Source organism: Episyrphus balteatus, chromosome 1 (assembly GCF_945859705.1).
Source record: "Episyrphus balteatus chromosome 1, idEpiBalt1.1, whole genome shotgun sequence".
In the NCBI taxonomy this organism is placed as follows: Eukaryota; Metazoa; Arthropoda; class Insecta; order Diptera; family Syrphidae; genus Episyrphus; species Episyrphus balteatus.
The window spans coordinates 124,251,050-124,273,504 of NC_079134.1; the positions used below are offsets into that span (position 1 = coordinate 124,251,050).

At 30.3% G+C, this 22,455-nt stretch overlaps 1 protein-coding gene across 1 annotated transcript in view; it reads right to left on the reverse strand.

Moving 5' to 3' along the window:
* Positions 1–1,567: 1,567 nt before the first annotated feature.
* The window catches only part of LOC129917175 (lysophospholipid acyltransferase 6), a 44,982-nt gene continuing 24,094 nt past the window's right edge, over positions 1,568–22,455 (reverse strand). Inside the window, exons 2-8 of the mRNA XM_055997598.1 lie at positions 6,845–7,068; positions 6,620–6,788; positions 6,389–6,559; positions 5,978–6,328; positions 3,762–3,962; positions 3,560–3,691; positions 1,568–3,491 (exon numbers count right to left, since the gene is read on the reverse strand). Of these exons, the coding sequence (XP_055853573.1) occupies positions 2,805–3,491; positions 3,560–3,691; positions 3,762–3,962; positions 5,978–6,328; positions 6,389–6,559; positions 6,620–6,788; positions 6,845–7,068 (1,935 nt within the window). The 3' untranslated portion in view covers positions 1,568–2,804. The remainder of the gene's footprint in view (positions 3,492–3,559; positions 3,692–3,761; positions 3,963–5,977; positions 6,329–6,388; positions 6,560–6,619; positions 6,789–6,844; positions 7,069–22,455) is intronic.

The following is a 22,455-nucleotide window of genomic DNA, read 5'->3' on the forward strand; positions in this document are numbered from 1 at the left end:
TTCATAATAATAAATAATTAACACACACATGAAGACGTTTATTAAAAAAAAATAAGAGTTACAGATTTTTAATATATTTTGTTTTTCATCTAAAACGATTTTCAGTCAATGATATTTTGTGTTTTTTTTTTATTTTTTTATTCTTACGAAAATTTTAATAAAGGTAATTGTTCTTAAATTTGTTTGTATTTTATGCTCTTTTTTTAATTAAGTTTAACTTTGCACAAATAAAGCGTTATTATTGAATAATACATTTAAATGTTTAACTATTCTATACATCAATAGTTTACGAAATACAAATCATTCGGTACTTTTTAAGTACACTCATATATTTTAGAATATTTATTTTTGTATTTTTTTTTTATTGGCAAAATAATGATATATGTAATTTATTTGTTGTTGTTTTTTTTTATGTCTCATAGTCATCAAAAAATTGGGACAAAATTGTAGTCAAAGTTTTTTTTTTTTTAATTTTAAATTTTTAAATAGTATGTGTTTGTTTGTTTTTTTTGTTGTTGTTTGTTTGAGTCCCTTGTTTTACTTTTAAAACAAAAACAATAAATTTTGGCTTTTTTCTTCTTCCTAATTTTAATAATAAACAAAATAAAGGTAAATAATGCTTTGTGATGTTTGTTCTTGTCTTATAATAAAATCAATATAAGATTTGTAAGAAACTCTCGTATCAAAATAAAATAAAAATACGAAATTAAAAAAAAAAAATTAATATCTAACGGCAACAAGTGCCATCGAAAAGGAAGACTTAATATGGAATTCGAAGTAAGTTTTTTTTTACTTGGTCCAATTTGTTCAAATCTGTATATCATAATTCTGAATTTTTTGAGTGAATCCGTAAGAGAAACGAATTAAAAACCGTAGGGTCTTGAGTGGTTGGTCATTTGTGCTAGCCATTCTGTGCTTGATCATTAGTTTCGAAACTCTATTTAAAGTTATTTTTACAACGAAACTATCCAATTATATGATAAATTTATTCGATAGAGAGTTTTTGCTCCAACTATCACACACTTCGTCGATAGCAAAAATGAGATTGAAAACGATATACCAAACGTTCAAAAGCTCTTCGCTTTTAAGAAGAACCGGGATAGTACACCTCTTAGTGAGGTCGATCAAGTATTCGAAAATTTCTCCATGTAGTTCAAATCATACATAATTCAAAGGCTTTTCCAAAAATTAGACAAAAGGGCGGCTGTGGATGTTCATTCAAAGAATTAGTCCTAAATCTTGTTGGAAGATTAGAAGGGATGAGCACTTCTAATATTAATACAGACAAAGATTCTGATTTTTATAAGTATACGTTACTACGAAGAAAAATCTAACTGATGAACCTACTGTCGTACCTGGGCGAAACGCTTTGGAGTTCAGGTCACTTGAACTTTAAAATTGAGTTATATACGTAACTACCTTTAATTTAATACTAAACTTGACATTTAACTCTATTATTACAATTGACCACAGAATACATTTTGACTAATTTTCTTGAATTATTAGAAGTTTTTTTAATATGCCTTCGGACGTTCTGGGAACTGTCAACCTTTTCCCAAAAGAACAATAATAATAAGCATTATTTTTGTTTTGATGGCAAACAAAATTCTTAACTCGTCAACCAACACAACAAAAAAAAAACAAGACTTTAACCAAAATGCCTCGCGTTTATCGCTTCTAAACTTGAAACACGCTGCATGTCGAAACTGCCATGTTTTGACCTGCAAGACCTTTCAATTCGGCAAGTATATGTTATTACTCTTAATTATAAGAGACCAATATAATTTTTAACTCGATAAGATGCATAACGCACTTTACCACACAAATCATGCCAGGATGCGGACGGAATTTGGATTTGCAGTCAAAATCATTGTAGTTTTTTTTTGTATTTGTGGAAAACGCCAAAAGCTTTTTAGAAGTTATGGAACCAACTTATTTAATGTCAAAATTAAGATACTTTTGAATTCTTACCTTACTCGTTCAAAAGATGAATCTCTATTTGATTGAACTATCACACTTTAACATTGTTGAACTCAGTTGCACTTTCATTTATCTCCTTTTGTTTTTCAATGCAGTCAAAAATTATAATTACAATTTTGAACTCTTACAAATTATGATGTTGATTTTCTTACGTTATGAAAGAAAATTAATATTGTACAAAATAAAAAATATAATCAATAATTATTATAAACTTTTTCTTTTTTTTTTAAGACATAAACATCACTATACAATATACATATATAAATAAAATTTTAGAATTTAAAGCCCAATAAGAAGAGTTTTACATAAATAAAATTATAAATTGTACAGATTAGTTTCTAAATTCTACATTCTTTCATACAAAAACCATTTTACTTGTTCTCATTACAATTCTTTAAATAAAATATTTTTTTCTTTTGTTTTGTATTTTATTTTCTTATTTAATTTGTTCATCGTTAGCTTAAAAATCTGTGAATATAATCTAGACAATTTTCATTAATAAAAATAACTATTATAATATCATTTGTTTTCTTTTTTGTGTCTCCAAGGTATAAAAAAACATTGCTGCGACGACGTTTTGTTTAAAAATCAGTGTGATAGTGTTATTTTTTTCAACTTTATGTATAAATATATTCGTGCGTTAGTAAATTGTGTATTTTTTTTTTTGTTAAAGGTATTTAATGTAGTGTGGCAAAAGGCGTTTTGTGAATAAGTATTTTATGTTTTGTTTTGTTAAGCGGTAGCTTAAACAGCAACTAAGGTTTAGAATTACTTGTATGGTCTTGTATGTTTTAAAAAAGAGAACAGTCATGTTTAAGTAATTACTATTTGGCATGACCATTGCTTAAGACAACAGGCAAAACGTTAGCCTGTTGTACAACAGCATTAATAGCATCGATTTCCTTTTTAAGGAATGCATCGACACGTTCGGAACCACCTTTGTTGTTGTCATTTGCACCAATGATACGTTTACGAATACCATCTTTTGATATGAATATCTTATCGCTGTCGCGCATTAAATCGTTTTTAAACTCAACGATGCCAGACACCGTTTCGTTAACAGTCTTATCAATAAATTCCTCGATATTTTTTGTCTCCATGTCGATTTTTTCTTTAATTTTAATGGACAAATTATCCATTTCACATTGATCGTGTGCAATGCTAATTGCAGCTAGAGCTGTTGGTACTGTTGTAGAGATTTGTCGGTCAGGAGATATTATAAATCGTTTCTTAGCAATAATGTGTGATGATGATGAATCGCCTGAAGTGTCAACTAATTTGGCATTTGAATCTGTTGCAGCCAAAGCATCCGACAACTTCTGCTGGATGAGATCATTGTTTGTTAATTGATGATGATTTTGATTTGTATTGCCATTGTCCACAATCGATGTAATATTCGATGGGATTTTTGAAGGTTTATCGCCACGAATGAGTTTTGGCAATATGACAAAAGTAGCAATCGCAATAATATGAAGGCACATAAACAGTTTCAGGTACAATCTTACACTGACCTGTTAAAAAAAAAATATATAAAATATGAATAAGCTTATAAATAAAAAAAATATTGTTAAATACTTACCATACACTCAAGAAGAACAAATGGAAAAGTTGCATAACCCATAAATATACGAGTTGTAACGCATGTTAAAATATCGTAGAACATTCTTGTAAATTGAGTTCTCTGGAATCTATGACGGAACATACGTCTAGCCTGAAATAGATTAAATATATTTTATTAATATTTTTCAGATGAGATATTTTAATTAATAAACTAAACTTACAGATCGTGCTGCTGTGACAAAAATTGCGCCTGTGGCAAAAGTTAAATAGTAACCAGGATAAAAGCCATGCCAGACGGCGCTTAGAGCAAATGTAAGTATGGTGCCGTATTTTCTAGGTACCCGGTCATAAACTGTAGTTCGGAGCCAAATATTAGTTCCGATATTCCAGTTGTTAATAGCATCACGGAAGTTTGATGCAAACTATGGTTAAAAAAATATAGTAAAAGTTTTATTATTTTTTTTTAAATTTAATTTTTTATATGTAAGTCAACACAAACTTATCCATTGTATTTGAAAATGTGCTACGAATCTCGAAAAATTAATCCAGAGTCCGTTCGTAATGATAAATTGAATGAGTTTTTCCAATTTTTGCAAACGCTATCAACGGGTAGACTGATGGATCGAGAATCGTTGATGGGACTGTTACAGGAATCTTTGGCCCTAGAACTTAAATGTCTATTCCGATGGGACATTTCACTAGCAAATTCCAATAAAAAATAAACACCAAAGGCAAATGGGCAGAGCAAAATAAAAAAAAAATATCAAAACCTAAACATCGGCATCCTATCAGATAGTTCAAAGGTTCAAACACACTTGCTTCCAGATAGTAAGCAGTTATGAGAGCAAGCTAAATAAACTTGTGAACAAAAAATAACGCAGTCGTTATTCGAAGATCAGGGAATTAAAGTAACTGACTCCTTTGCAAAAAGCATGGTTCCGAACAATTGTTAGGTAGGAATTTATTAGTGATCTCTTCAAATAGCCAGGTTGTCCTGAAGCATGACAAAAAAGTTTTTCATATGAACCTTTATTGTTTAGATATAGGACAAGAAATGATATGCTATGAATGAATGCAATGCAATGAATAACAACAAATAAATAAAAAACATATCAAATTTTCTAATAAAATCTGTTAAACAGAAATTTTTAGGATGAGTATGATGTAAGGAAAATATGTATGTTGTACCAATCTGAGAAATCGCCCCCGAAGTCTAACTCTCATTCTGACAATATTTTGAATTGTTTTATTTTGATATTTAAGAGAATTTAACTAAATAAAAATAGAGAAAAAGAAGGACACAATAAAAAATACCAGTAAAATAATTAAAAAAAAAAAAAAAAATGTGAACAAACTTAACAAGATGCCACCAAGCAAGAAAAATTCGTTGAGTTTATCAAGAACTTTCACAGTTAGAATGAATTATTTTGTGTTGAATAGTATGATCCTGTTGTCGGGCTAAAATATTAGTTCGGAATATCCGATATTTCGTTATAAGCGATATCGTTAAAACCGATTTTAACTTTATATTTTAATAAAAAGAATAGTTTAAAAACAAACGCAGTCTTATTATTATGTCTTTTATGAATACAATTCCACTTGCATTTTTTATCATGATTATTCGTTTCCAGAAATGAGTATAACTTTCCTTGTAAATGCGCGAAACTCAACTAAAATATACGCATATTAAAAAAAAAAAACTGTTATAATATGCTGTGCCACACAGCTTCTGAAATATTTTCTAACGAAAAAAATTACCCTTCCAACAAGTATTACAGATCACTTTCACATCAAGATGGGCTTTCTTTCTTTATACATTTTGAAATTTGGTAAATTACATATTGAACACTTTGAACATGGATGAGAACAGGCTGCAAAAGAGTTATTTAGCTATATTTTGTTGCGTTCTATGAAGAACGATTTAACATATTAAGCCTCGCAAAATACTTGGTAGATTTGAATTTTAATGAAAACAGCAAATACATCACTGGATAATAAACTAAATGAGGGGGAAAAGGCGTCTGTAGAAGTGAAGCTCCTTTTTTCTTGCTAAAACGGTTAATCATGAACGATCAAAAAATTACTGAAGTATTCAACAACACAGAAAAGATCGATAAGACTAGAATCGGGTTCAAGGCAGAAAGAATGACTAATCAGTTAGATACATTACTGCGTTTTAGAAAGGTACTAATAAATAAGCAAGCACCTCCTCAAACTTGTTTATGAAATTTGTATCCTCTACTTAAGGAATGTCGCCTGTTCTTTTTTACAATCCTGAAATGTTTCTAAAGTACAAAATTGGATTGATGTTTAATTAGAATTAATTTTTCTTAATGGGATCAAATTGAGGATGAAAAGTTAATCCTTGAAAAAAAAAACATTTTCAGACAATTATATAAAAACAGAATAAAAAAACAACTACATGTATGCAACTTACCTCAAATGATAGCACATTAATATTCGTTATGAGATCCCATTTGGGATTTCCTTCCTTATCATAGCCGGTGAATCCCAAACCGGCATTATTGCATATAGCATCAGCTAGCAACCAGGCATGATAATACTTAAAACGTATGATCGTTGTTGCCATCATGATATACCACAAATTATAAGGAAAAGATGTGCTTGATACGTATTCGGGATCCTTAAGCGTTTTTATTGGATACACTTTGACGAATTTCATGAATATAAACGCACACACCATGCTGCCAATAACTTTTTTAATAACCGCTTTCGTTGGTGATGGCTCAATGATGATTTCTTTTGTATTGCCATTATCCAAATTGCCCTGCAATGTATACCAATATGATTAATAAATTCAACTAGTTTGTATAGAAGAAGTACTAACATTTGATGTGGGACTTTTAAGCAAATTATATCCTTCAATGAAATCAATGTAATCTCGGTAAAAAACTAATGGACCTGCCATTAGGCCTTGGAAGTTTAACACAAACGAAAAATATTCGAGTGCTGATGGAAGCTTTTGTAGTGAATGATATTGTTGAGCCTTAGTCATGTCCTGAAATTTGTTTTTAATTCAATTTTAATATTTTGTATTAAATTAAAGATAAATATTTACCTTTTGTTCTTTGACAAAACCATCATGTATACTGAATGCTAGGCTAGTAACTTTTTGAGTGATAACCATAAGAGGACCGGTGATGTCTAAGGAGCATGAACCATAGTCATAGATTTGACGATGCAGATGTATACACAGCAAATAAGTCAAAGCTGCTATCATTACGGCCCTGAAATTAATTTTTACTAACACATTTTTAAAACAAATATTTGTATGTATTATTACTTTTGAACAACTGATGGATTTTGTGTTCGTATTACAACATAGCATACTGATGGAAGGCCTGCGATGTGAATGGCTTGTTGTCCGAAGCAAATATAACCGAAGACAAGACCTACTGAAAGGCCAAATGTGTGTCGGACGATGGAAGACACTCTGGAAGGATGCAAAACTGATCGAAATAACGATGCTAGGAATAGAGCCGCCACTTGACATAGTATGAAATTCACCTGAAAGAATACAAACAAAAATTATATTCATTATTTTTTATCGTAAAAAATTTAGAATAAGATCCACTTCAAAAAATATAACTTAGATGTAAAAGGGACGTTCAACAATGTCCTAACAGAATCTATCATAAAGCCTTTAGCGATCTTTGAAGAAGAAGACTATATCAGAGGTTGGATTATATCCATGCTAAAGGAAGAAATAATTCAGGCAAGTTTGAGAGAAATTAGCAACTCGTGTACGAGCAGTTACCAAAGTAAAACGGAACTGATGCTTTTCTCAAATAAAACCAAAAAACCCTACCTTCGCTCTACCTCAGTTTAACGATCAAATCTTAACATTGTTTTCGAGTGCAAAGTACCAAGGTGTCATTCTCAATAATAAATTGTGCTGGATGCTAAACATTAAAGAACGGATCAAGAAGGCTTTCTAAGCCTGTAGAAAAACTTTTGAAAAATAAATGGGGTCTCATTGCCTATAAAGAAACTGGTTGTTGGAAGTCACCTTTCGGTCTCAGAGATACAACGAACTTAGTACCTTCAGATATGTTCTTCACACGCACGGACTGCTGCACTCCTACATACATTAAACATTGTTAAAATGTGTATGGTCAACTTCCCGTCGAGGAAGTGAAGTGAGAATGCCCTCTGTGAAGAGGGCATTGTGCAAATGTAGTGTCTGGTTGGTCTTTGATGAATTCAATACGAACTTTCAATGCTGAGCGGAGGCCTCATGATCAATCTTATCTGCATCTTAGGTCACATTGCTTTTTTAGGCAACGAAAAGGCAAAAGCTGGGTTATACCGCACAATATTTACTATCGTAGTTATTTGAACCAGCGGGAAAAAGAGACGGTATCCACTTTCTATGCCAATGTCCTGTTAAAAAGTTCAGTGACATGGATAAGCTTTTCTGCCCATAATCTCGTAAAGGCTCTAACTAAAAAATATTGGATTTTTTTGCATATTTGGAGTTAGGGCATTGTCTCTGAGATATCCTCATTCATTTTTTTAGCCTAGGTCTTCAAATACGACAAAAAATTCAAAATGTACTTTTGATTTTTTTTTCATTTTTATATGGAAATTGCGATATAAGATTTACAGTTTCCCTCTATAACTCAGAAGTAAGAAAAGTGTAGTTAGGGCCTTTACGAGATTTTGGGCAGTTTTAGAATCAATAGTCAAAGACTTGATCTCATTCCTCAATGCGAAAAAGTGAAAATAGGAAAGCCTCCGAGCACTAGGCTACTCTCCGTATGTTGCTAGTGTTGTGAGGTAGTTGATGTTTAATTTATGTTAAGCGACTTGTTTTCCAGTGAAGTGGGCTTGGAACTGCCATCGCCATCTCTATCTACCTACCTATTGTTGATCATTATGTTTTGGGAACCTAGTTTTGTAAATTAGTAAGGGTATCGTTGGAAAAACTTCTTTTTCAGTGTCTATCTCCCTCTATTCTCTACTAGCGTTACTATTTATTAAACATTACAAAAAGAGGATTTATTATTACCAATACTATCGATGGGTTCAACCAAAATAAAAATAAAGAGAAAAGATCGTAAAAATATCTAATTTGCCTAATTTTAGTCACGCAAAGTATTTATTTATTAAAGTTAGTAATAAAAGCATTTATTAATTTTTTTTAAATTGCGATTATCCATAAAATATTGAAAATTGCTAAGTTTCTGACTCATTATTGTACGCAAATAATGATTTAAGTGCGGCGAAATTGGTGCACAAAAAGCTAGGTAATGTGATCAACATTTAGATAAAACAGACTCAGGGATAATAGTAATGCATTAGTTTTTCGCGTGCAAGAATTATTTTTTTTTTTAATTATTTTTGAAGGTTAGTTTCAAAAAATATAATTTAGGTAAGGCTGTTGGGTGATGACCCGACTAACTCACTACCACAATGACTAGTAACTAACCGACTAGTCGAACCACTCGGAACTTCTTATGAATAGGGAAAGACTTATTACTTCTATTTTCACTAGATCACTAGTATCTTCACGTTGGAGTTCAGAAGTTGGAGTTTTGTTTTTATTGAAGAGAGCAGGGCAGATACAAAGAAGATGTTAAACTGTTTCCTCCTCTTTTTCATCCATGCAGCTCCTGCAGAAGTCATCGACAAGTAGTCGTTTGACGTGTCTGCTTATTGAAAAGTGTTTTGTTAGAATACCTATTGGGGAGGTAATATCCATTCGATTTAAATTCAACAAACTCTTTGAACGTTTCAAGTCTATACAATACATGGCCATATTTGAATATTTGACAAGCAGTAATTAATCAAATTGCATCTAAGCTTAGTTTTTGCTTTAGCATAAGTTTGCATGCTGCAGTTCCGTTCTGGTCGTAGAGGAGTGGTATATCCTTTTTTTGGAAAGTTTCTCCACTCATGTGAGATGAATGTTGAACTGTTCAGGCATCTCTATTAGAGATGTTTCGTAGTCTGGACTCTGGATCGTGATCCGCATATCCGTGTTTGATATCACATTTTCTCTGAGCCAGAATTTTAAGAAATGCTTGGAACACGCTAAATGGTCTGGTAGACGGTTCACTTTGTGAACCGTCAATGGTAATGTGGCTTGATTGCTTTAGATATCTAGGGGTGTAATAAATCTAAAAGGGGGTTGACCTTAGCAGGCCGGCTTTTGGACTTTGTAAAGTTTGTTGTAATTTATCGCTTTGTCCAGTGCGTTCCATCATACTATACTACACCGTATGTAAGTATTGGTCTTATAACCGGTTGTACAGCCAGTGAGCAATATTAGTGAAGAAGAAGTTAAAAAGCTGTTGAAATCGAAGTCACAAATTGTTAGTTAACTTAAGAATCAATCAATTTTTACAAAACTTCTCAATAACTCGAAAGTAATTAAAAACTTGCAAGATTTTTGTTTATATCATTATTTCTCGGAAAAGTTGTTAAATAGTTTGCATTATCCAATCAATTGGCCTAAATAATACAAATAAAACATCCATCTAGTGCGATTGAAATATAATATTGCTGAAATCTAGTATCAAAAGTAATTTCTAATTATAGTTTAAAATACCTTACTAACCTACGTAGAATAACAACTTTGTACCTTATAAAAATGATTTTCTAAGCAAACCACATTTTTGTCCCATCAAAGCAAAACAAGTTTGATCTTTCTCAAACGGCTTGCTGAGAATATTGAAGCATTCACTTAAGGAATTTATTAATCGTGATGTAAGTATAGGTATTGCATGTGGTTTTTTTTTGCGAGCGGTGTTTTGCTATTCAAACGCTTACACAGCCGGCGAATGGTATATATAAACCACGCTACCACCAAACTAGTTGGTGCTCAATTGAAATAAAATTGGCAATTCCTATTTTGTTGTTTTTGTATACTATTTGAAGTTACTTTTTAATTTCATGAACGGGTTAACTCGTTAGCTATACAATCCGTATTATTTGATTGAGGTCATATTTATAAAACTATTTAACAAGTTGAGGAACAAAACTGGACAACGATTTGTGTTTTTTTTTATTTTTGATTAACAATCTTGTATAAGGATATTTGTAAACATCCTTTGAAGTGAAGCTTTTTTTCAAATGATGGGAAGAACAAAGTACATGTTGTCAGCATTTAGAGTCAATTCCTATTAAGACTTGCTCAAAACATGGCTATCGACAGGTATAACTTCGAGTTGTTCAAATAATTTGTTTGTTTAGATGCTGTTTTTTTGATGTTATTGTGGAGAAACAAGGAGACACTTTATAAAACACTCAAAAACTCAACTTTTCGCAGGCGGATTGGAAGCTTTTTTGGTGTAATAGAAAGGCATATCCTGCTCAAGATTTATGTTCCGGTTTGCGTCAGTAGGCAGGAAAAGAAAATACAACAACAAACTTTTCCAGCTTGTCAATGACGAATAGCGAGTAAAGTCTGATAGACGCATAGCGAGTTAATATCAGCGTAAAGTATTTAACGTTAAGCCATGGCACAAGAAGCATAGTTATGAAGCGACCTGGATGAACGACTTGAGGTGACGTTCAAAGCGCTGCGCTGTAGTCCCATCATAAATGAAAAAGTATAGATAAATTATGGGCTATGGACTTTGTACATAAAAAACCATATCAAGATAATAGTCTTTCTTTTTACGAAGGGCCATACATATAAGATAGCATTCAAATCTAGACTTGTACTGACCGCTTGACTTTTGAAAAACATAATTTTTGAATAGTTTTGTATAACGATTGTCTGCTTGACTTCTTGCCGCATTCGTCTAACAAAACAGTTATACAATGGAGGAAATCATCTTTCAATAAGTTGGAGATCCTAAACACCATTACAATCATTGTATGATCTAGGTAGAAAATTAAATTTTGTAAATATTGAAATGGTCACTACAAGGCCGATACTTGAATTCCATCGAAAACTATTGGTCCTTCGAAAAAAGGAAGATAGCAGAGCATAAGAAAGCACCAGAGTCCAAGGTTAGTGGAGGAATATTTCTCAAAAAATTATTGAAAATCTAGTTAAAAGTATTCTTAGGAGAGTTAAAAGTTGTGATGCTTTATACATAATGTAAGTCTGAGGCATGCTCACCGGAATTCAGGGGTTTGCCTTGGAAAGCAAAGTAAAACTCGGCTTAAACAACACAACAAACTCTTTTCAATTATTATTATTGTTTTTTAATGAACCAACTTCTTATGTGTAATTTTGTAACAGTTCTGTAACAGTAACAATATAATCACTGAAGAATAATGTCAAGACTAAAAAATGTGGCCTCCGAATGAGAAGGAATTTTGGAAAAAGATTATACAAAATTTATAAAAACAATAATAAAATGTAAAATACTCCGAAATTAAGAGTTATTTCGTTAAAAAAAAAACGCAATAATACAAATTTTTTTAAATGTTTCCACAAAAACGTGGAACCTAGTGATGTATTTTATTGATTTGTTGAAAACATTTAAACGGTTGCAAATCAATGTATGCATTTATGCAATATGTATCCCACATCAGCTGACATGGAGTGTATAATTTGATTGGCCGCTAGACCTAATTTGCTTTGTAACGCCACTGTTGCCCGTGAGCGGTGAAAACTAGTTGATGATAAATAGCCGACTATGGACGACTATCATTTTACAAAAAGTTCATCTTTTTTTTTTTCTCTTTCAATTCTATAAACGGGTTTTCATCGTCGAAGGGGTTTAAAACTTTACTCTACATCAAAAGCTCTATCTATAAGAGAGAATATATAAATGTAGACTTGAAGTAAGACTTGTGCAACACTTGCGACGCAGTTCAATGCCAATTTAGTTACGCTTCTGGTTTGGTTTTTGCGCTATTAATAAAGAGTAAGTTTGTATCTAATACAAAATGTGTGCTACACGGTTTTTGAGATAAAGAAAGAAAAGAAACAATAGAATCGCTGGCGCTGCTGTATGTCGGGCGCATTGTTTTGTACTTGAGGTTATAAGAAATCTTTCCAATAACTTTTGAGTTGACCCAGATTTTTTTTTTTGAAGAGATGACTTGTATTCTGATTTTGATAACCACACATCCCTCATTGTGTTGTATTGTTCTTTAGAATTTCATAATCAAAACATAAACTTGTTTTATCTTTTAATATATTTTTGTTGTTTTAATAAAAATGAATTGTAAAAATCTGCTCACCAATTAGAAAGGATTTGCTTTGTTTTGTTTTTTATGTTTTTTCTTTAGTTAACAAAAAAAAAAACTGTTTGATTTTTTTGAAATTATGGTGAGAGTTAGGATACACTTAATTGCCTCACGGGTTTATTTTGTGGTTATATAGGGTAATTTCAATTTGCGCTTTTTATTTGTTCAAAGAATTTTTTTTTTGGAAACGGGACGTAATTCTGTATATTCCGAAATTCTCAAGTTATGTCTTTGCATCAAAAATTCTATTTGAACATAATTCTGATTTCAATTATTCCGCTCTTCTGTTATTTTAAAATTCTATTAAAATACCTATAGAATTTTATTCCCCAAATATCAAAATATGTACAGATTTTACAGAATTTTGAAAAATTGAATTTCCAGAAATTTAAAATACAGAATTTTGAATTTATAGATTTTTAAGTACAGCATTTCGGATTTCTAAAAAAATTAAAATACAGAATTTTGAAAAAGGAACTCTGGCACATATAGAATTATGACTCCAATGTAAATTGTACTTACGAAATAGGTACTAAATAGGACATCTTTTGTATGGAGGCCAAACCATTTAAGGAGACGTTTTTGAAACTTTAAACTAAATTTCATAATATTTTTTAGTTTTTATGAATTTTTAAAAACTTTTAATATATACTAAGCAATTTTTAGCATAAGAGCAAATACGTTTAACTCGTTTTTAATAATACAACAATACTCTGGTCTAAAAAAAAATAGTCTTCCATCATGACGATAACAAACTCCATTGATGTAATATGACAACCATTATCATCGATGTAAAACAATGGTCAATCACACTTCGATCACTTCACGTTTGCTTTTTGTGGAATCAATCGAGGGTTGAAGTCAAACTTTTGGGTTGGTTTCATTATTCTGTATGTGCTAAAATCTCGTTTCTAAAAGTCTGTAAAATCTAGTTTCAAAATTTTGTATTTTGTGATTCTGGAAATTCAAAATTATGTATTTCAAAATTCTGTAAATTCAAAAATCTGTTTTCCAAAATTTTTTTTTCCATAATTCTGTATTTCAAAACTTAGGAATATAGAATTATAAATCCCAGAAAAATTGTTTGTTTAGTGTTAAAAGGTGTGAATTTTAATTTCCAGTTCTAATATGTATATTTACAGAAAATCGGAATTATAAATTAACAGAATATTCAAATACACAATTCTGAAATACAGAATTACAAATTTAAAGAATAATAGTAAAGCAGAATAATGGTGTATAGAATTATTGATTCATAAACAAAACTTTGATCGTAGAGAACTTTGCAATACATAATAACGGCTCGTTCGTCAACATTCTATGTGTGGTACCATTCGGTTTCTAAATTCAGTGTATTAAAAATTCTGTTTTTCAAAACTCTGCTTTTTTTTAAATTTTAAAATTTTGAATTTTAAAATTCGTATACCAAAATTCAGTAAATGGAAGACGAAAAATGTTTTGGTAAAGGAAAAAAATATGTACAGAATTTTGAAACACAAAATTTTGGTTTAACAGCTGGATGTATTATTTGAGACCATTTGACCATTGAAATTTGTTTGATGCAGGTCAAGTGGTGTGAAGGATACTTCTCGCTTACGACTAACCATATAGTCGGTGTTTGCAATCACCTTGAATCATTCTGATCCCAAGCTTATTTATCAGATTTTGCTAGAAGCAGTAATTTTTTTAAATAGAAAATCTAATGATTTAACGTTAATTGGTAAGAGTTTCCTACATTTAAAAATAAATAACTTTCTCACAAAAATTCAATCTCAATAATATAATAATTTGATCCCTTAAATCTTAAAATTACTTAATTAAAATTCAAGCAGTGACCACAACCCACAGAAACAATGAATTACAGCTATTTATGTAATAAAAAATAATTTTAGCATTCTAAATTGACCTTAATTAAAAGCAAATCAACGGTAGATATATATACATATGTAATGTATATATTTTATTGCGTCTAATTTTTTTTTGTATTTAAATTTGCCACTAATAAAATCGTGATTGTAAAAAAAAATGATTTTATTGCAGCATTCAAATAAAATAAGAAACAAGGTTTGACGTTTGTTTGTTTTTGTATAGCTTTTTATTTCGCAGCACTAGCTTAGAACGTGATTGAATGTTCATTCCTTATTTAATTAAGAGACGTACTAAAAAGTAATCTCAAGTACATCGTTGGGAAAGGTAAAGTTACCTACCTTTAACATGTAAGTCTATAAAGTCAATAAAATCCATAACCATTATGAAGCATACGATCTTTAATGTGTTTGTATCTTTATATGAATCAAATTTGTTATAAATCGTAAGTAGAGGAGTAAATAAAAAACAAAAGTTTTATTAAAAAACATAGGTACGCTAATAGGTAGGTATTCTATTTAAAGTAGCTCATTGATTGTATGACACAATTCTGTTTGTTTGGTACAGATAAGAATTTTAAAATTAATATTTTTTTTAGAAAAGAAGCATAGACATAAATCAATTTTTTCTTTTGGTCAAAATTGGAAAAAGCACCAAGAAATCATTTGGGAAAAAAAGCAGAAATGTTGGAAATTGTGCCAGACAGCTATGGAAAGAGTTGGAAAACAAAATGGAAATTAGGCCAGAAAATAATACGTTCTGGCTTAATTTCCACATTTCATTTTGGAAAAAAAAAGCATTAAAAATAATGAATTCCGGTTTATTTTCCATTTTCATTTTGGAAAAAGGCCAGAAAAGTTTTTTTTTTTTTAATTTGAACAAAAAACATAACTGTTATTTGTTTACCAAATTTATGTAAAACCTCTGACTCTTTTTCGAAAACAAAAAAGGAAAAAACGCCAGAATTTTTTTCTGGCTCTTTTTCCAAAATAAAGAAGAAGAAAACGCCAGATGGTTTCTGGCTTTTTTTTTTTTTAATTTTTTTTCGTCTGGCTTTTTTTCTATTTTATGAAATGGAAAAAAGCACCAGAAATTTTTTTGGACAAAATGCCAAAAATTCTGGAAATGTTCCTTGAAAAGTTTTGCGCTTTTTGCCGAAAAAAGCCAGATTTTGTATGAACATTATTTTGGCTTTTTTCCAAAAACAAAATCTGGCGTAATTTCTGGCAGCCTGTGCGCGTCAGTTATTAAGAGGAATGTAGTGTAACCTATCTTTTTTTGCCGATGCCGAACGTCCAAGTCGAGATGTACAGCTCTGTGAAAAATAATAGCACCATGTAGCATTTTTACCTTTTTACAAATTGCGGTCTTCTCTATTGATGATAACACAACGCAATAATTTTTATTGCATTCAGTAGCATAATGAAGAAAGAAATTTTAGGCCAGAAAGTTTAAGCCAAAATACACTTTTAAGCACGACGGCGGCGCAAAAATAACACATGGGGATGCTTTTCATATAGTGGTACTGGTCTCTAATTTTGGAGTTAACCCATGATGAAGGTTCAAATTTATGTTGATATTATGAGGGAAGTACGCTGAATGGAATATGCCTCTCAAGTTGGCCCTGCGGCAGGTAAAATGAGCTTAAGCAAACGAGCAAATTAGAAAAAGATTTTTTCGCTTGAAATAGGGTTCAGGTTATGGAATGTCCGGCTGAATCAACAGACCTGAACCCCATCGTAAATCTTTGGACAGATGTAAAAAAAGCTGTATTTGAAGCCAAGCCGAAAAACACGCTGTAATTATGGGAAGCTGTGCAGGCTGCATGGAGAAATATTCCACTTCAGCGATGTCAACCATTAGTGGACTTTATACCACGACGTTGCCCCGCTGTACTTGAAAATAAAGGTTCTAAGACCAGATATTTTATCTTTTGGAAAAGTTTATTCTTTTGGAAAAGTTTATTTCGTTAAATACTAACGATATACATAAGTACATTTTCTTAAAATTAAAATTACATATATAATATATATTAATCAATTGATATCATTCCAAATCAAAAACTTATTTATTTTACCAAGAATTTGTTTTTTTTTTACGAATTTCGAATGCTGGTGCTATTATTTTTCACACCAAAAAAGTGGTATTTTTTTATTTTGATGAGCATAGCTTATTTAATTTTAATTATAAAGGATAAGTGCTTACGTTTTTTGATTATGTACTCTAAATTCACTTATGTTATTCAAATGTAACATAAAATTCTAATTATTCTTTGTTCAAAAAATCTTTCATTTAAAACTACAATAAGTGGTTGGTGCTATTTTTTTTTTTTCACAGAGCTGTAGGTACCTATTTTTTGATGATAACAATGCCCTTGAAGGCTTTGTCAGTTTCTAGAATCAAGGGTTCTTCCGAGGATAATTCATAATTAGACCAGACCAATTTTAAGAGGCCGATTTGTGAGATGAATATGATGTTCACATTAACTTGGGCTGGTTAAACTAAGCATTCGGATGTTCAGAACAGAACTGAAAAATAAGGCCAATTTCCAGCGTTTAGTCATATAACGATTTCCAAAAGAAATATGTATTAGACCAAAAATTGACAGTCACTTTGCAAACAGTCAATAGGACAAAACTGTTTGTATATTTTATTAGAGTAAAAAAGATAACGTACATTTGTGTCGAAGAAACGGTCGTAAAGAACTTTGTATCAGCAGCGTATACTGAGATAAAGACATTTTTAACCATCATTTTGATGGAGGAGTACCAATTTCTTAAACAAATTTGGGGTCAGGAATAAAGTACACTATTCGATTCTTTCTATTAAATATCTCGTGACGCAATAGTTAGTACGATTCACTATCACTGGTTTCAAATCCTTTCAAATTTTTGTTGTTGTACTCTTTAACAAAAAAGAATATATTATTTTTTATTAAAAAAATGCGATAAAAATCATAAACCTGTTTTCGTGGATTTTTAGGTGTAGAAAATTGATTAAATTATGATACAAGCTAAGATTTAAATGTGAGTCAAAAGGGGTTGGAGAAGTCATGGAGGAAATTTGTATACCTCATATTATTTGGAAAGTGATTTTATTTTCCTTATAACGTAGATTGCACTAACGCACACATACATTTTTGTAAAAACAATAACGTCCAGTGGAAAGTTAAAAAGTACATAAACCTATTATCTTCCCTCTACATACAAAGTACAAAGTTTAAAAATCTCATTGCTTATTTTTGCTACCTATACTTTTGACCTTAAAATACATTCTTGAGAAAAATCATACAAAGATTTTTAACTCATCGATCCCTTAAAGATGTTTAAATGAACTCAAATCAATACTACTTGACGTGCTATTACGAAAGGAGATGTGCCTAGTGCCTTTGTTCTTTGAATAACCTACTTATGTACATTCATTTTCAATGCAGCTTATAAATACTTTTTTTTCAGTTTAAATCGTCTAATTAAAATACAAAAATGCTAATGGAAATCAATCTTATTAGGTTTTTAGGACATTCATTGCATCATTAAATGTTTTTTGTTTGTGTCATTAAGCTATTTTTCGGGAAGTTGCATTTGTAATGTCGAAATGATTTGTATTGTTAAGTTAATTGAATGAGTTTTTAACTTAAATTTTTTTTTCTTTAAGGAAAGGTTGAACCTTTGCCCTTATTCAAATTTATTTTATTGAAATATGAAGAGATGTGGTCATTTGTAGGAGATTAAACGCGAACAAAAGAAATAAATTTGAAACCTTTTTTTAATTCCTTATCACCAGTTGGGGTCTTTTTTTTTTTTTGCTTTCCAATTTTTTTTTAAACATTTTGATATTGAAAAGAAATTTGTATTTTTTAGTAAACAAAATATTAATAATAACAAAAGCTTATCTGTTGAGATTTTTTTGTTTTTTTGTATTTATTCAATCGAAAAGTTCTCACGTGTTGTGGTGAATCGTATCTCTCTAATTTCAAGCATGAGCAAACTTTATGACTAATCACTACACAGAGTTCGATTCAACAGTCTCAATAGCATTTTCGATTAAATACTACGACGAATGTAGCCATCCAGGGGTTGAAAAGATATTGTTTGTTTATTTTTATGTGTTGTTGTTTTTGTTGTATCAACGAACCTAACTTCAATGAATTTCAACATTTTGTGTACATTTTGCGCCATATTAGACTTTAGTGTATATTTGTAGAAATTTCGTATAATTATTATAAACAGTTATGACTCAATAAAAAAGGCACGGCATTTTATATCACTAATTAACAGCCTACGATGAAAGAAAAACCTGTATGATGAAAAGTTGTCACTTTTGTGTTAAATTTATACAATATTCTAGAGAATATTTTATATACATTTTCTGACGTGGTCAGAGAATATTGGATTACATGATTTATGTGATGTAATAAAAAAAAAAACTGATGATAAGTGTGGGTCTTAAAACGTATCTGTAGACTCTTCTTATGTAGTTGCAAAATAACTATATATATGCATCACGTCATTCTGCAATGACGTGTTTTCTTACAAGTACGGCCAAAAAAAAGTAAAAAATTGTTCAATAATTATAATTATTGAAAATAATTTATTATAAATAAATAATTATAATTATTCGTATTCTATATTTTCACGAATGCTTGTTAGGGGAGAACTTTTATTTATTTATTTATTATTAGCTTAATACAAGCAAAACTTGCAGCAGATTCAACGAATAATTACAAAGTCTGCAATGGTTTTACCCTTTCGGTTTTGATGGTGTGAATATATTTTGGTGGGCTGATTACGGGAAATATATATTTTTAAAAATTCCCTCTCGTTGGAATTTTTAGATCTTCAGAATTTTTTGTTTTGCCAAACTCCATATATTTTATTTTTATTGGATCCCGCAATTCTATTAGTCTGTCTATCAGTTTGTATTTATCTTCAATCGGAACTTTAATTTTAGTGAAGAGATTTTCTTCCAAACTATGAGTTACATAATATGTGAGATTAAATAATTGTACAACTGGTCCTTAGTGCCCAGTACCAAAGACATAACATCCAAAATTGAAATACATACACTCCGCTTCAACTGAATAAGCACACAAATTTTCAAAGGTATTTTGTCCATTTTTTCCTAAGATTGAGCTTTCATGTAACATTTGATGATGTTTACAGTTAGCTTGCGATGTTGAGAAACCAAATCAGAAAGAATAATTCTCAAAGTTGCTAATTGTTGCTTGCTGTTGGTTGCAGTTGGTTTCTTTTGGACTTTTAATGGGTTAAAATGATCCGTGCTGTTAATTACTCTGAGGAGTGTTGAAACACTTGCAGAAACACCAGCTTTTTGTTTGATTTTTGCCCCAGAGTCAAATGAATTGGAGGCAGATCTCAAAATTTCTCGTCGATTAACTGCTATTTTTGCCGTTTTTTACCTTAATTCATATTTTTCCTGTACGAACTTTTATTTTTGAGGTACGAATAGGCAACACACTAAAACTCCGATCAATTTTGGTAGCTATAGCAGACCCGGTCAGTACTTGTTCCGTTAACAAATTAATTTTAGCTCTGTCGACAGTATTCAAAGCTTTTCATCTACTACTTTTTTTTTTATTTTAATTAAATGACAAAATCTCACTAAGAACATTTCAACCTTTCATTTGGTATGCCAATCACCTCAAAACTCTCACAAACAACGAAGATATTGACCTTGAAAGACCGTGTCTCTATTCAGTTGACTCAAAAAAAAACTGCAATTTTCCATAGCGGTACTTTGAGAATTATTCTTTCTGATTTGGTTTCTCAACATCGCAAGCTAACTGTAAACATCATCAAATGTTACACGAAAGCTCAATCTTAGGAAAAAATGGGCAAAATACCTTTGAAAATTTGTGTGCTTATTCAGTTGAAGCGGAGTGTATGTATATACTTAATTTTCTCAAAAATGGCTCTTACGATTTGATTAACATTTTTATGCGTACTTTAACATAATGCTTCAAAATAAAAAAAAAATTTAAATATTTCTCGTAAAAGACTAAAACGATTTCAACAAAAACAAAACTTAACAAAAAAAAAAAATCATTTTTGGATAAGTACCTAATCAAAATATTTTGAATTACTATAAAAATTATTCCAAATGAAAAAAAATTATTGAAAAAAAAAATAAATAATATTTGAGCTAATGTAAGGCCAATATATTTTTTTTTCATTTCAAATGCATTTTTTATTTCATTTGGTTTTTTCACAATGGTGAAACGGACAAGTGATCTTTTTTGACACATTTTTTGTATCTATCGAATAATATTTTCTTTTTAGTGGCATACCATGTTTTTTTGAAAAAATGTTTGAGAAGTTCAATTTATACACCAGTATTAAATATATTTAAAAACAGCTTCAAGGAATATAATTTTTTTTCTAAATTGTATATGCGCTTATAGGCTATTGATTATGTCGAAAAAACAGGGTAATAAGGAACTAAGACGTTCTCGTACACCCCTATCTTCTGTTTTACTTGAGTAAAACTAAAAATGCGAAAAAAAAGATATATTAAAATGGCCATACTTCGGTTAATTTTCAATGAAAAAATTTAGTGAGTACAGCATTTTGAAGGAAATTTAATCTTCTGTTTTTCTTTGGAGCAATGTTTATGTCTATCTCAACCCAAAAAAATGTACAACTAAAAAAGCAAAAAAACTCAAAAAATCAATTTTTTTGATATTTTTTTTATGATTGTTTCGACTATTTTGGTATGGAAATTTTTTTTTTAATTTTTAAAAAACATTATTCTAATAGGAAATTCAATTCTGTACAAAAAGTTTTGAGAGCAATATATTAAAATTTTTCTCGGTTTACGAGATATATTGAAAAAACCAAAAAGGGGGCTTTTACACCCCTATCTTCAGTTTCCACCCTCTCATTTAATAGCACTCCGCGGTTTTATCTTCTCTTGTAACCCATTGTACGATTCCTGCAATAAAAACCCGTGAACGTCTTAGTTCCTTTCTAAATGACATAATCAATAGCCTATTAGTGTAGACTTCGAGGTCAAAATTATTTCAATATAATTTTGGTCTTCTAAAATAAAATTGTATACTCCTTTTTTAATGTTTTTATTAAATTTCTTATAAAATTTAATTAAAAATATTTTTTAATGAATGTTTTTTAAGAGGCCTTAATATTTTAAGCAACATTTCCTATAAAATAAGCACGTGCGACCCAGTCATGCATATTATATCTTTCTATTAATGTCAGTTCTGTTTATAAAAATATGTCATTTTAAGACGCGCACATTAATGAATGAAATGCACTCTTGCCTTCCAAAATATCTTTGAGTTAAAAATAAATTTCATCTTTGACACAAATGTAAGGCTAATTATACATCGATATTTGTATATATATTGTTTTTGAAATTGCCAAAACATGTTTATAAACTACAACAACACCAATCAAGACAAAAAAAAAAAAATTAACACAAACACCCACAAACAAACATTTAGCTTATTGGACCGTGCCCATAAGCTATGGCGCATAGCAAAGCTATTGAATTTTTATTTATAAGCTGGTGAATTCTGAGTTGAATGTCACCACCGAAATGCATGATTTGTTTTGTGGTAGATTGAACTCAAACAGAAAAGCTATTTCAAATATTTTGGCAAATAATTTTATCGTATTTTTTATTTTTTTTTTAGAAAGGTGTGTGACCGACTAATTTTATTCAAGATGAAAAACACCTTGGGTATATACTATTCGATCGAAGTTTTCTTTTGTTTATTATCATCGTCATCATCGATCGAATGATGTTTTTTCACATGCTAAGTACATGCTAGAAAATTACGCAGTAATAGCTATTGTATTGAGACTGATAACGACAATTGCGTTTTATGAATTGAAA